Source organism: Mesoplodon densirostris, chromosome 5, assembly GCF_025265405.1.
Source record: "Mesoplodon densirostris isolate mMesDen1 chromosome 5, mMesDen1 primary haplotype, whole genome shotgun sequence".
In the NCBI taxonomy this organism is placed as follows: Eukaryota; Metazoa; Chordata; class Mammalia; order Artiodactyla; family Ziphiidae; genus Mesoplodon; species Mesoplodon densirostris.
Window position 1 is genome coordinate 56,242,299 of NC_082665.1, and position 14,757 is coordinate 56,257,055.

The following is a 14,757-nucleotide window of genomic DNA, read 5'->3' on the forward strand; positions in this document are numbered from 1 at the left end:
AAATGTTCAGGTAACCCACAAGAAAGTAAGAAAAGAGAAACAGAGGAAACAAACAGAAAACAAATAATAAAATGGCAGACTTAAGCCCTAACATATCAATAATTACCTTAAGTATAAATGGTCTAAATATATCAATTAAAAGACAGAGACTGGAAGAATAGATTTTAAAAACAAAACAAAAAAAAGTGTGATCTAACAATATGCTATTTACAGGAAATACATTTCAGTTTCAACAACATAAGTAGGTTGAAAATAAAAGGATGATAAAATATATACCATGTAAACATTAATCAAAAAAGGAGTGGCTATATTAATATCAGATAAAATGGACTTCAGAGCAAAGAAAACTGGAGACAAAGAGGGACATTACATAATGATAAAAGGATCAGTCCCCTGGGAAGACATAAGAACCTAAAGGTGTACATACCAAACAACAGAGCCTCAAAATATATGAAGCAAAATCGGACAGAACTGAAAGAAGAAATAGAAGACCTCTACAACACCATCAAGCAACAGGATCTGATTGATATTTATAGAACATTTCACCAGACAATAACAGAATACATATGCTTTCAAGTACCCACAGGAAATATACCGAGATAAACCATATTCTGGGCCATAAAACAAACCTCAACAAATTTAAAAGAATTGAAATCATGAAAAGCATGTCTCAGATCACAGTGGAAACAAACTAGAAATCACTAACAGAAATATAACAGGAAAATCTGCAAACACGTGGAAACTACACAATATACTTCTAATTAATTCATGAGTCAAAGAAGAGGTCTCAAGGGAAATAAAAATGTTGAATTGAATTAACATGAAAATACAATATGTCAAAGTTTGTGGGACACAGCTGAAGCAGTTCTGAGATTTATAGCACTAAATGTACACATTAGAAAAGGGGAGAAGTCTCAAATGTATAATACAATACAAGCTCCCACCTCAAGAACCCAGAAGAAGAAAAGCAGAATGACCCAAAACAAGCAGAAGGATGGAAATAATAAAGATTGGAAATATTGAAATTGGAAACAGAAAAAGCAGTAGAGAAAATCCATGAAACAAAGAGCTGTTTCTTTGAAAATATCCATGCAACTGACAAACCTCTAGCAAACCTGACAAAAAAAGAGAAGACACAAGTTACCACCCTCAGGAATGAAATGGTGATATCACTACAGACCGTGCCAACATCAGAAAATTGTGCTGAGTGAAAAAACCAATCCCCAAAGCTTATATACTATATTATTCCATTTCTGTAACATTCTTGAAATGACAAAATTTCAAATAGTTCAAAAATGACAAAGTGATAAAAATGAAAAATAGATTAGTTTAGTGGTCCCAAGGTTTTAAGGAGGAGATGGAAGAGGGAGGGAAGTGGCTGTGGCTATAAAAGGGCAAAATAAGGGGTCCTTGTGGTGATAAAATTGTTCGCTATCTTTAACTGTATCACTGACAACATCCTGGGTTATTATACTGTCGTTTTGCAAGATGTTGCATTGGGGGAATGTGGATAAAGGGTACATGGGATCTGTCTGTATCATTTCTTACACCTGCATGTGAATCTGTGTTTATCTGAAAAAGCTTAACTTTTTGAAAAAGTGCATATAAATAACTGTCAAATGGAGCTGTATTTAATAGGGATATTGCGGGGTAAAAAGAGTAGTTTTGATGTTGAGATAAGGAAGAACTTCATTGAAGACATAGTGTTGTACCTAAGCTAGGTAGTACATAGGGTGAGATGGGAGAAAAGGCAGAGGGCATTCAGACCAGAGAGGAAAGCATGAATGTTGCGTGTATTCTCATATAAGCTTTTGAGCCTTTCTTTGTTTAATTCACCTGGTCATGTCCCAAGAGCATGTGATAAAAATATAAATATTCTTTCATTGTAAAATGTTGATTTCTTTCATCTTAGAACATCTTGTTTATTTGGAAGCAAAAACATCTTTTTTGGCCTAATTCAATGCCAATACTACAGTAAATGTTTGGTCAATATATTGATGATAATTGCAGTGTTAATAAAGAAGACATACAAAAATGACATATTTTGCACAAATTATAATACTTAATAAATGTTAAGAAACTGCTGTCCATAAAATTTATATAGTAAACTTCATAGCCAGCCAGAGTAAGCTTGAGAACTTTAGACATTTTAGAGAACAAAATCTAATCCCACCCTGTCATGGTTTTCATGAGAAAAATAGGACTAACTGGTAATGACTACCTGAACATATATAGCTGGTTCATATATGAGCAGGATGATATGCCTACCTTATCCTCTGTTACTTAAGAATCCAAGTCTTCTGAATTCCCGATCAGCTTTGTCAGTTCTTATCGCCCACTCTAAACTAGAGCTGGGTAAAATAATGAAGTAATGGAAGTATACATGGGAAAGAAAGATGTCAGTCTTAGAAATCTTACAACTTACTTTTCAATTCTCTCTACATACTCCTGTAGAGTATACAGAAACAAAGCTTGTATTTCTTATTCTTTACTCAAGAACATGATCTCTTTTGTATCTAAAGAGACCTGTTTTCTTTTCATTGCATTTATCAGTCCAATACAACATTCATTGTAAGTCTCTACAGCTTCCAAGAAGCTTAAACGTAAGTAGGTGGTCTCTGAAATCTAGTGGTGAGCAATCCAGCCAACATGTAACGTTACTGTTTTAAGGCTTTATCATTCCATGGTTTATATAAACCAAAACTCGTGTGTATCCCAAGTGTCTGAACATATCAGAGACTTAAAGAGAAATGTGCTTTTGCTATAAATCTCTTCATATTGAAGCAGATTAACAGGTGGTAAAGAAAAATGCAGCACAAGGGAGGAACATCAAAAATGGTATGTGGGGCTTCCCTGGTGGCGCAGTGGTTGAGAGTCCGCCTGCCGATGCAGGGGACACGGGTTCGTGCCCCGATCCCGGAAGATCCCACATGCCGCGGAGCGGCTGGGCCCGCGAGCCATGGCCGCGGAGCCTGTGTGTCCGGAGCCTGTGCTCCGCAACGGGAGAGGCCACAGCAGTGAGAGGCCCGCGTACAGCAAAAAAAAAAAAAAAAAAATGGTATGTGAATATATGTCAACCCCAAAAGTATTACTTTGCATTTCTTTTAATAGTTTTTGGCATGTCGGTTATTAAGCTAATCATGGGTTATGTTTTCTGATGTATACAAAATTTTTACCCAATCTTCTGTTGATTAGGTCATGTGAGTGACTCCCCTGTTATAATTTATAGTTTTTTGGGGTTTTTTAAAATAAATTTATTTATTTATTTATTTATTTATTCATTTTTGGGTGTGTTGTGTCTTCGTTTCTGTGCGAGGGCTTTCTCTAGTTGCGGCAAGCAGGGGCCACTCACTGTCGTGGCCTCTCTTGTTGCGGAGCACAGGTTCCAGATGCGCAGGATCAGTAGTTGTGGCTCATGGGCCTAGTTGCTCTGCGGCATGTGGGATCTTCCCAGACCAGGGCTAGAACCCGTGTCCCCTGCATTGGCAGGCAGATTCTCAACCACTGCACCACCAGGGAAGCCCCATAATGTATAGTTTTAATTAAAATTCTTATTTGTACACATCCTCATTGCTTCTGTATTTAAGATCTGATTTCTTTCAGAACTTAAGTCTTTAATAGTTTGCATGACTTGATATACTATCTCTTTAAGGAATTTGAAGTTCTCAATCCCACCATAGGCCTAGAACATCACAAGATGCCATCTCTGTTTTCTAGTGAGTAAACTAAAGAATAAAGAGCTAAAGTCATTTTTCTGAGTCATTGAGCTGGGGATACGATATAACTCTTCAGTTTGGCTTTCTAATTTTCAGGGTTAGAACTTAGTTCTTTCTTTGTAAAGTCAGTAAATCGGACATCAGACGTAAGAAAAATAAATCTTAGAAGAATAAGGTAGAGGAGTCCAGTTATTTTCAGGCTCAAGATTTATGGCCCCAAATGGATATATTTAGTCCCTCCTCAGCTACAAGTAGGGCTGTTCTGACTGTTAATGATAAATAAATTCTAACATTTTATGGCATTCTTTCTTCTTTTCTTAGATTACAGCATCAGAGCCATGCTAAAGATAATGAAATCAAGAACCTTAAAGAGCAACTTTCTATGAAAAGGTAACAAACAGCTGTTGCTTTGGTTGAGTGCACCCTCTCTGAAACTGTGGATTACACTCAGCATATTCTGGCTAAGGTAGCCATATAACTTGTCATCCAAACTAGGGCACTTTTGGGCATGATACTGAGAAGTATTAATAATTACACTGGGACAACAGATAAAAGCTGGAAGTGTCCTAGGCAAATAGGGAGGAATGTTCACCTTGCCTCTGGCCCTGGAAAACTGCTGAGAGTGATTAAATCAACAAAGTTGTGGTGCCACAACAAACTACTGTCAGGAACTAGGGCTTATGAATTCTTTTTTCTTTACTGTAATCAATACTACTAGGTGTGACTGCTTTATGAAACTGGGTAAGTTTTGTTCTGTTTTATATATTTTTTATAATAGCTGTTTTGAGATCTAATTCACATAGAATAAAATTCACCCTGTTAAAGCATACTATTCCTTGGTTTGTAGTATATGTACAGAGGTGTACGACCATCATCACTATCTAATTCCAGAACATTTTTTTCACCCTAAAAAGAAACCCTGGGTCCATTAGAAGTCACTCCCCATTCTCTTGTCCCCCAGCTTCTGGGAACCACTAGTCTATTTTTTTGTCTCTGTGGATTTACTTATTCTGGACATGTCATATAAAAGGAATCATATGTGGCCTCTTTTGATTAACTTCTTTCACTTAACATAATGTTTTCAAGGTTCATCATGTTTTAGCATGTATTTGTCCATAAAAAGCACCTTCCTTTTTATGGACAAGTAATATTCCATTGTATGGATATACCACACTTTGCTTACCTTTTCCTCAGTTGATGGACATTTGGTTTGTGTCCATTTTTTAGCTGTTACGAATAAGGCTGGTATGAACATTTGTCTACAAATTTTTGTGTGGACATATGTTTTCAATTCTCTTGGGTATATACCTAAGAGTAGAATTGCTGAGACATGCAGTAAACTCTGTTTAACTTTTGGAGGAACTGCCAAACTGTTTTTCAAGTGACTGCACCATTTTATAATCCCAGCAGGAATGGATGAGTGTTCCAATTCTCCACATTCTCACCAAGACTTATTATTTTATCTGTCTTTATTTCACCCATTGTAGTGTTTGTAAAGTGGTATGTCTTTTTGGTTTTGATTTGCATTTTCCTAATAATTAATTACATTGAGTATCTTTTCATATGCTTATTGGCTATTTGTGTATCTACTTGGAGAAATGTCCATTTACTTCCTTTGACTATTTTTAATATTGGGTTGTTTCTCTATTAACTATTGATCTTTAAGAGTTTTTTGTATATTCTGGATTACAAGTTCCTTGTCAGATACATGATTTTCGAATATTTTCTTCCATTCTGTGGGTTATCTTTTCACTTCCTTGATCATGTCCTTAGAAGCACAGTTGATTTTGATGAAGTCCAATTTATCTATTTTTCTCTCGTAGGCAAGTTTTGCACAGTATTCAGTGGCATCATTATTCCTTTTTGTTGATTCCTTGAATATTTTATAATTTTTTCCCTCAAAATAATCTGGCCTTATTGATATTAACAACATATTGTCTTATCAGGCGTCTCATCAATGTTTGTCAGGTACTCAAGCATCCAGCTGTTTCTAATAATAAAACATTGAGGAAAGCCTTTGTGAAAGTCCTTATTACAAAAATGTTATACGTCCAATTAATTGCTTTCATTAGAAACATAATTTGGTTTGTATGCTCTAGCGTTCTGGGGCTCAAGTGTAGGAAGCTGAAATGGAATAGGAAAAAGAGAAACCTCATAGGTAGCCATTTTCCATAATGTCTTTCATAAATAATATCCTTATCATCATCTCCTTCTCTCCTTCTCAAGCTATGGGAATTGTCTTCATTCTAAGGTACTGAATGTGAGCACTGAGATATACAGTAAAATATTTTAATACGGTGACTTAGCTTTATGACAGGGATAATAAAAACTTTTGTGGTTGCTATTGTTAGGACACAAAAAGGCTTGTAGAAACTTTATTTTTTGTAAAATTTATTAATAATAATAGCTAACATTTATTTAGTACTTAGTATGTGCCAAACACAAAGTGCTTTATGTATATTATCTGAATGAATTTTCACAACAACTCTTTGAGGTAAGTAATATAATTTTCTCCATTTTTATATGTGAGGAAACTGAGGTATAGAGAAGTAACTTGCCCATGGTTTCACATTTAATAAGTTGTGGAGGTCAGATTCATCTTCAGACAACTTGATTTCAGAACCAAGGTTTAAATGACAACTTTAAACCCTCCACATTCATGATAGTAAAGGGTAACAGTAAGAGTTAAGTAATGTCTTCTGTTGCTTTTATATGCTGTATACTTTCCAGGAAATCATTTCCTATTCATTGAATAGCTTGTATCTGTCTGCCTCCTGAATAAGGTTGAAAAGTCTGTCCTTGCTGCAGTGTTACTGACTCTTTATCATATATTTCAGATCTCAGTGGGAAATGGAGAAGCATAATCTGGAAAGCACAATTAAAACATACTTAAACAAACTGAATGCAGAAACTAGCAGAGCTTTAACAGCTGAGGTAAAAGAAAAGAAAGAGGGAGAGAGAGATGGGGTTGAGCAATGAAGTTTTACTTGTGTACTGGTATACTAAAGAATTTTTAAAAGATTGTTTTTTGAATAAACAGAATTAAGACATCTGAGGACCAGCCAGAAAAACACAGCTCAAACTCTTGTGCTTTTTTGACTTGTTGGCATTTTGTATATTTTTACTTGAAGATTGATGATCTTATGTTGTTTTCCCCCAAATGACTCCAAGAAATTGTTTTGCTTCAGTATGTATAGCAAATATAGACATCTTAGAAAATTCTCATTAATCCAGCAAAGCCAAAATTCTAAGAATAACATTTCACTGCTGCCATAATATCTCCTTTCTTTGCTATTTAACTACATAGATCTTCCAAAAACACATACACACCATACATTCCAGTGTTGGAAACCAACTTACCTCTTCCCCCAGAAAGGCATTCAGTTTCTTCTAAGTTATGTTAGAACACCACAGCTAGGATCTCTCAAAAGAAATGTGATTGTATGTATGTATGTAATTTTTATTTATAGATAGCCAAACTTGATATACAATAAAATTCAAATTTTGGAGCACTCGTTGACATTAAAAGCATTACAAACCTTCTCACCTTTGTCATGGTAAGGTATATTTTTTGGCAGAGTACTCTGAAATCCAGAGCTCCACAATCAAGGGGTGATATCTGCACCAAAAATCCCTGGACAGTAAAGTATTGGAGTATTAAATTTAACTGGGAAAAAAACACCTCAGATTACCTTAAGAGTTCAAGTTTGTAGACTTTGTTTTTTACTGCTTTTAATCAGAAAGTTCCTTTCTACTTCCATTATTAATTTAAGAATTAATAATCTAAGAGTAATAATCATCACTAAGATAATCTTCACTATCTAAGAGTATAATGAGCTATGTTCAGCGAATATTGAGTGATCAATAGGAAAAAACAGAGGCCAAATGACCATGCATCAATAATAGTTGGAAGGGATTCCCACTGTTGGAGAGACATCGGCCTAGATGACCTCCAAGGCCCATTTAGACAGCATAGTCCTATAGGGTCTGATTGTTTTCTTACTCCTTCAATTAAAAATAAAATCAAACAGCAGGACTTCCTTTGAGTGTTCTTAAACACACTTGCTGCATAATAGAGTTATCTGAGAGCTTTTAAAAACGCCTTTTCAGGGCTTCCCTGGTGGTGCAGTGGTTAAGAATCCACCTGCCAATGCAGGGGATATGGGTTCGAACCCTGGTCCAGGAAGATCCCGCATGCCCCAGAGCAGCTAAGCCCATGTGTCACAACTACTGAGCCTGCACTCTAGAGCCCGTGAGCCATAACTAGTGAGCTCATGTGCCACAACTACTGAAGCCAATACTCCTAGAACCCGTGCTCCACAACAAGAAAAGCCACTGCAATGAGAAGCCCGCGCACCGCAACGAAGAGTAGCCCCCACTCGCAGCAACTAGAGAAAGCCTGCACATAGCAACGAAGACCCAACGCAGCCAAAAGTAAATAAATGAATGTTTATTAAAAAAAATCAATGACATAAAAAGAAAGATATTCAGAAATTTTTTAAAAAACCCGTTTCCTAGGCTACACCTAGTATCAATTAAATTAGAATCTCTGAAACCAAGACATCATTTTTTTAAGTTTCTGAGATGATTCCAGTGCATATGCAAGTTTAAAAAACTAATGTTGTAAAATGTTTCCCAACCCAGTAACTTTTGAATAAAAATATTAGAATTTCAGAATTGATCAAAGAGCTTTAAAATGTGTTATGCAGGAAAGAAGCTCAGAGATTGAAAGAGATTGAAAAAAATAACTTTAAATTACTTGAAATGTTTGAGGCAAGAACGTGTTCATTTACAAGGACATCTTTAACTTCTTTCTCTTTCTCTCAAAAATCTGTAGGTATATTTCTTACAGTGTCGTAGAGATTTTGGTTTGCTTCATCTAGAGCAGACTGAAAAGGAATGCCTCAGTCAGCTTGCCAGGGCGACTCACATGGCAGCAAGGTAACCTCTCCCTCTTCCTTAATGTGTCTTGGTCTCTGAGGTATTCACAGGTGGCTCCAAGGTTGAAAGTAATCTGTGATGTGTTTTACATATATATGACATCAGAGTCTTTGGAATGAAGAAGCCATTGTTTTTTTAAACCTCAAATGTCATTTAGTCACTTTGAGCTTTTACTTTGTTGCTCCTGCTGTAGCACTGAGTAGTCTAAGTGCAGTAGTAGCTGATGGCAGATTTTTCCCTTCCTCTACAATGAAACAGATCAAAAGTCTCAGTCAGAGACATGCATGAAGACCAGATATTTACAAAACAAGGTGGATTCTAATTGGAAAACTTTTTTCTAATTCTTTTCTCTCTTAACGCTTGATTTTAAATATCTTTGGAAAAATACATTGAGGGAAAAATCAGTACTAACACCTAAAACCGTGTTAAAGGCAGTTTCCTGCTGTGCTACAAATGAGTGGTTTTCAAATTTAGGCAGGTTGCATGGGATTCTTCAGTTTATAATTTTATGGAGTACACCTTTGAACTTAAGGAATTAATTAGATTAAAATCTCTGGGACCAAAGCATCACTACTTTTAATGATTATTATTTTAATATGATCATCATTATTCTTCAGTTCTAAAGAATCAGAATCTCTGATGTTTAACAAGATTCCCAGGAAACACTGATGTGCATTCATGTCAGGGAAGCACTGTTGTAAGTGATCAGTCTATCTTTGCTTGCTAGAGGGAGAAAGGATGCTCTATAAATTAGAATATTTTCAAGCTTCTTTGTATGAGATGATCTCAGTGATAACTTGTTATGCTCTTTTGTGCCAGGTGATACTGGGGTGGGGATGTTATAACAGATAGAGCCTTTTGAAAGGCCACGTAAAATCTCTCTTCTTGAGATGCCAGACCCTAAACACCTCAAAGCTGTTTTACTTAAGTCGTTTGTGGGCAGAGCTGCTGTGTTTGTGCAATTTAGCATATCCTAGAGACAACAATCTAATTTATCCTCACAGAAGAGGTATTTCTTTCTAACTTTCCTTTCTGTAGGGAATATCTTTTTCTAATTTGCAAAAGAGCCTGATAGGCCAACCGTGGCCCTGTGATGTCAGGGTTAATGTGAAGATAGTCCAAAACTTGCTTTCAGGATGTCAACATCTTTGAGAATGCTCCTGCATTGGATGGCTAGGGCAGTTTCCCTGGGTGGCCTCCTTTGCCTCCCTTCTTCAATGGAGGATTCCTATACAAAGGAATGGCTTTGTTTACTAGGCTTTTTAAAAATTTTTGATAACAAGCCCTTCCATACAACTTTCTGCCCATTTGAGGTAATTGGTGATAGAGGTAATTTTGTTGTTGTTTTACTTTATCTATATACATGCTAGAGAACATAATAGAAATTTTTGGAAATCTAAGTGGCATATAAAAAGAAAGAACTTTCTCTTGTGTCTCCATTTCTATACCAGCAACCTAAAATCACTTCAATTAAAGGCTGCGGTAGACAGTTGGAATGCCATTGTGACAGATGTTAGAAACAAGATTGCATTCCTCAGGGTAAGTCATGAAGTATTTACAGTAAATTGACTGAATGGTGTAGGTGATATATACTTAAAGAAAACGTCTAACGTTAAAAACAATTACTAGAGAAATTTAAGGAAGAACATGTTTTTTCATTGCAGTTATTAAAACTTATGCCTTTTTGAGGTTTGAGACTGATTACTTCCATTGTAGTTGGTTGTAGATAACATCCTAGGCTCTTACATGTGGTCTTCTAGGTCCTTAGTCTAGTAAATGGTAAACTCAAAAATTGTGCCTCACACTTAATTTTCCTAGAATTCCAAAGCTAACTCTGCTCCAATCAGAAATAAATGTCTTAACTTGATCTGAGTAATTATGTGTTTACAGAATTAAAAGGAAGATCAAGCAGATCTGTATTAGTTTTCAATCTTAACTTTTTATGTAATTACTCCCTAATGCAAAATAATAAATTCTTAATTTTTCATGTAATAGAATTAGGACTGTGCTAACAGTAATCTAAAGAGGTAACACACTGAATATTTGTCTAGCTTTGTCCTTGGTGGTCTTCCCTGTTTCTTTCCCAGATTCATTCATACTCAGTCTTTAGTGATGCTTAACATATTTATTGGATTTATTCAAAGTTCTGGCCTCAAAAGAGATGCCCCTTGTTCTCTATCATTGTTTTCTTCTAAGAACGTGTCCTATATATGGAAGTTTCTAAATGTTTGAAGACTTTCTCTTCCAGCTCTTGTGGTTTGTTTACAAAATAACATATAAAGCAAAATGGGGACAATGCCAAAAATGTTGAAAGTATGTTTTTAAGCTTCAAGGATAGGAGTCTTACCTTTGGCAAAATCTAAGAAGAAAAAAAAAAGGTATATGTGGAACTGGAGACAGCTACAGGTATAACTTTTAAGATTAAAAAAAATGTGGACATTCAAGTTTTCCCTAAAACTTCTCCCCCAGTTTTTAAAATGAACATTTGCAAGTAGTTCAACTCTTTGTTACAAATACTTTTTTACCCATATCTATCAGCAAGTAGATTATTTACATCTTCTTGATCTTTAGACTCTGTTTACTTTATATCAGTGGTTCCCATTTGGGGGCTAAAAATTATGGAAACACTGAGGAGTTATCACAGAGATCTGTGAATTATGTGTCTCTGTATCTTGTCAATCAATAGATACTTCTAAAAATACAGCTATTTACATTTATGGATAGTGGTGTATAGAGTTGTTTTTATGTCAAAAATTCTTTTTATATTATTTCTGGCATAATAGATTGGAAATCACTCATCTATGTTGTACTATTCAAAACTACATCAAGTACTTCCATATGCTATTTCTTTGAAGTTGATTTTGCTGTAAAATATTGTTTCTCCTACTAGACACAGTACAATGAACAAATTAACAAGGTGAAGCAAGGGTTTGCCTTGAGTACCTTGCCTCCAATCCAGCTTCCTCCACCACCACCCAGTCCTGAGATACTGGTAAGAAATATAGTTGACTCTTGAACAATGCAGGGGTTGGGAGTGCCAACCCCCCCCCAACCCCATGCAGTCAGAAATCTGGGTACTGCTCTCTCTGCCTCACAAACAACGGAATTGATAAATGACTACCCAAGAGCAGGAAGCTGAAACAGTTTGGATAGAATCAGGACTCAAACCCTAGTTTTTTGATTCCACATATTGTGATTTCTAATCAAATGCAAACTTTCTCCACATTTAGTTAATTTAAAGATCTGTAAAATGAAAAAACAGGGATTGTGTTTATTGAAAAAAGTCAGTGTATGAGTGGACCCACACAATTCAGACCTGTGTTGTTCAAGGGTCAACTGTATAACATTTTGAAAAATCACCATCTTCATCTTGATAAAATGGTAACAGCTTTAAAACACTGAATATGCATTATGTTTGTGTGTTCAAAGTGGAAAGGGTACATGTAGTGCGTATCATTTGTAATTATGTCCATTCCTGCTGTATCATCTACAGATGATATGACTAGTTGGCTGACTCAGCTGAGGCAAGAGGTAGGTTGTATCACTGGATTTTAGTAATGCATTTGATATCTAAAGAGGTAATATATGCTCATTCATTTTGTCGATCACACTTACATTATGAGGGAAAACTGATGAATGCCTAGAATTCCCAATGCCCTCAAGTTACTGCTAGATGACTAAAACATCTCAGCATGATACCCCAACATACTGGACTTCACCCCCCCCACTTACACTTTAGACTCTGTTTTCCTTAACTTTTATCTTCTATTCTACCTTTAACAGTAAGGACAGCTTTCATTTATGACCCTTCCCTGCTTACTGTAAGGGATAAATGGGTCTACATCAGACAAACTAATCTCTATGCTATACTATTTATGTTAGCCTTCTGGGAAACATAGCACCTTAACCCAATAAACTCATACAGCTTTCCAAAAGACCTTTTAGAACAGAACCACTAGATTATAACCTTTATTATGATAACAGATCTGAGGGTAAGAAAAGAAGAAAGGTGTGATATATTTAGGGGTAGATCACTTTTGACATTAGCATTTCTGCTTATAATAGAACTTTGAAAATGTTTGTTCTACAAATACTAGTTGAGTATTTTAAAGAACTTAAAAATTATGTAAATTGTGTGGAGTTACACTATGTTTCAAAAGCAGACTTCAGAGCTGAAAGCATTATGATATGCATCATGGGCTTTAGTTTAGAATGACAGTATTGCCTTTTATATTTTTGGTTAATTCAGGTTTTATAGGAGCATTATATTATGCATATTATTATTCTAGGCTTTGAACACACCATCATACCCAACTCTCCTGATAAGGAATGTGTTGCATAGATGACAGAAATCCCAGATTCCCTGTAGTTCTATGGGAAGTAACACATATTCTTGGTAGGATTTCTAGAAACCTGTTGCCTCTGCCTGTATTCAAACTACTGCCTGTAGGTTGTAGTTCAACTCTCCCATGACTCTAAATATAAAATGGCTCTAGAGACTTGGATGCTAGAAACAGAGATGTTCTTTGGAGTTTTCTGGAACCAGACTGGCATAATCTATCTGATACTAGTGACACTATAACTGACAAACATAATCAGACCTTGACCTCTACATCCTCATCCCTTCAGAGACTTGCTTATGGCTGATGTGGCTACCCAGGTTTAGTCAAGGGAAAGAAACCACTGGCAGTTAGGCTCAATGGAATTTATAAGCAACCCTTGCTAACACTTAAGAGGTACATGTGTATCTTTTGTGCTTCCTAACCAGAGTCACTGCTGTGCTTGATCAAAGCTGACAGTTGTGTTAAAGTACAATCATCAGTGACCACTGAGAATTAGTAGAACAGTTTGAGAGCACAGATGCTAGAAATGTGACCATTCTTTTTGCAATAAATTGAGGTGGTATTATACAATGGAAATACATTAGAGGTCTGGGTTCAGGTCCTAACTCTGTGAAGAACTGTGTTGGTTTTGGGAAACTCAGCTGTCCCAGACTTTGGTTTTCCTATCTACAAATCAGGAAATTGTCCTAGATGATCTGATCACTAAAGCCTTTCTTTCTGAGATTCTAGTATTGTAAAGAATAGTTACCAGGTTTTAAATATATATAGTAGTCTAACCTGAGAAGTCTGGAATAATGGGTATTGTTCCCAGTTTAACCCAGTATTTTTATGTGTTTCATTATGTTTTGATTTTTGTAGCCTGGCTGTCTAATCCTAAAAGTAGTGTTAGGTAATTGTTGTCCTCAAAAAGAGCAGGACTACTAACTCAGTACCCATCATTCATTATTTAAGGACATTATATTATGAAAACTTTGAAACATACATAAAAACAGAATGATGGACCTCTGTGAACCCAAGAGCCAACTTCAACATCATTATCAACATTTTGTCAGTCTTGTGCCATGTCATCCCCTTCTTCCTCCCCACTGGAACATTTTAAAGTAAACCCTACATCTCATCCATTTATACTTTAGTATGCATTCCAAAAAGATGAGGACTCTTATTCTTGAGATTTTTCTTGTTTCTTGAGGTAGGATTGTATTGCTATAAACTTCCCTCTTAGAACTGCTCTTGCTTCATCCCATAGGTTTTGGGTCATCGTGTTTTCATTGTCATTTGTTTCTAGGTTTTTGTTTGTTTGTTTGTTTGTTTTTGCGGTATGCGGGCCTCTCACCATTGTGGCCTCTCCCGTTGCGGAGCACAGGCTCCGGACGCGCAGGCTCAGCAGCCATGGCTCACGGGCCCAGCCACTCCGCGGCATGTGGGATCTTCCCGGACCGGGCCACGAACCCGTGTCCCCTGCATCGGCAGGCAGACTCTCAACCACCGCGCCACCAGGGAAGCCCTGTTTCTAGGTATTTTTTGATTTCCTTTTTGATTTCTTCAGTGATCTCTTGGTTATTCAGTAGTGTATTGCTTAGCCTCCATGAATTTGTATTTTTTACAGTTTTTTTTTCCTGTAATTGATATCTAGTTTCATATCTAGTTTCATGTGGTCAAAAAAGATACTTGATATGATTTCAGTTTTCTAAAATTTACCAAGGCTTGATTTGTGACCCAAGATATGATCTATCCTGGAGAATGTTCCATGAGCACTT

At 36.2% G+C, this 14,757-nt stretch overlaps 1 protein-coding gene across 6 annotated transcripts in view; it reads left to right on the plus strand.

Annotated features, from left to right (window-relative positions):
• The window catches only part of DZIP3 (DAZ interacting zinc finger protein 3), a 121,663-nt gene that overhangs the window by 92,830 nt on the left and 14,076 nt on the right, over positions 1-14,757 (plus strand). For all 6 annotated transcript variants that reach the window (XR_009532570.1, XR_009532568.1, XR_009532569.1 and 3 more), the window contains exons 22-26: positions 4,038-4,106; positions 6,554-6,650; positions 8,554-8,657; positions 10,109-10,196; positions 11,548-11,649. Coding sequence is in view for 3 of the 6 variants with exons in the window: in XM_060098763.1 (XP_059954746.1) it covers positions 4,038-4,106; positions 6,554-6,650; positions 8,554-8,657; positions 10,109-10,196; positions 11,548-11,649 (460 nt within the window). In the remaining 3 variants the exon portion in view is untranslated. The remainder of the gene's footprint in view (positions 1-4,037; positions 4,107-6,553; positions 6,651-8,553; positions 8,658-10,108; positions 10,197-11,547; positions 11,650-14,757) is intronic.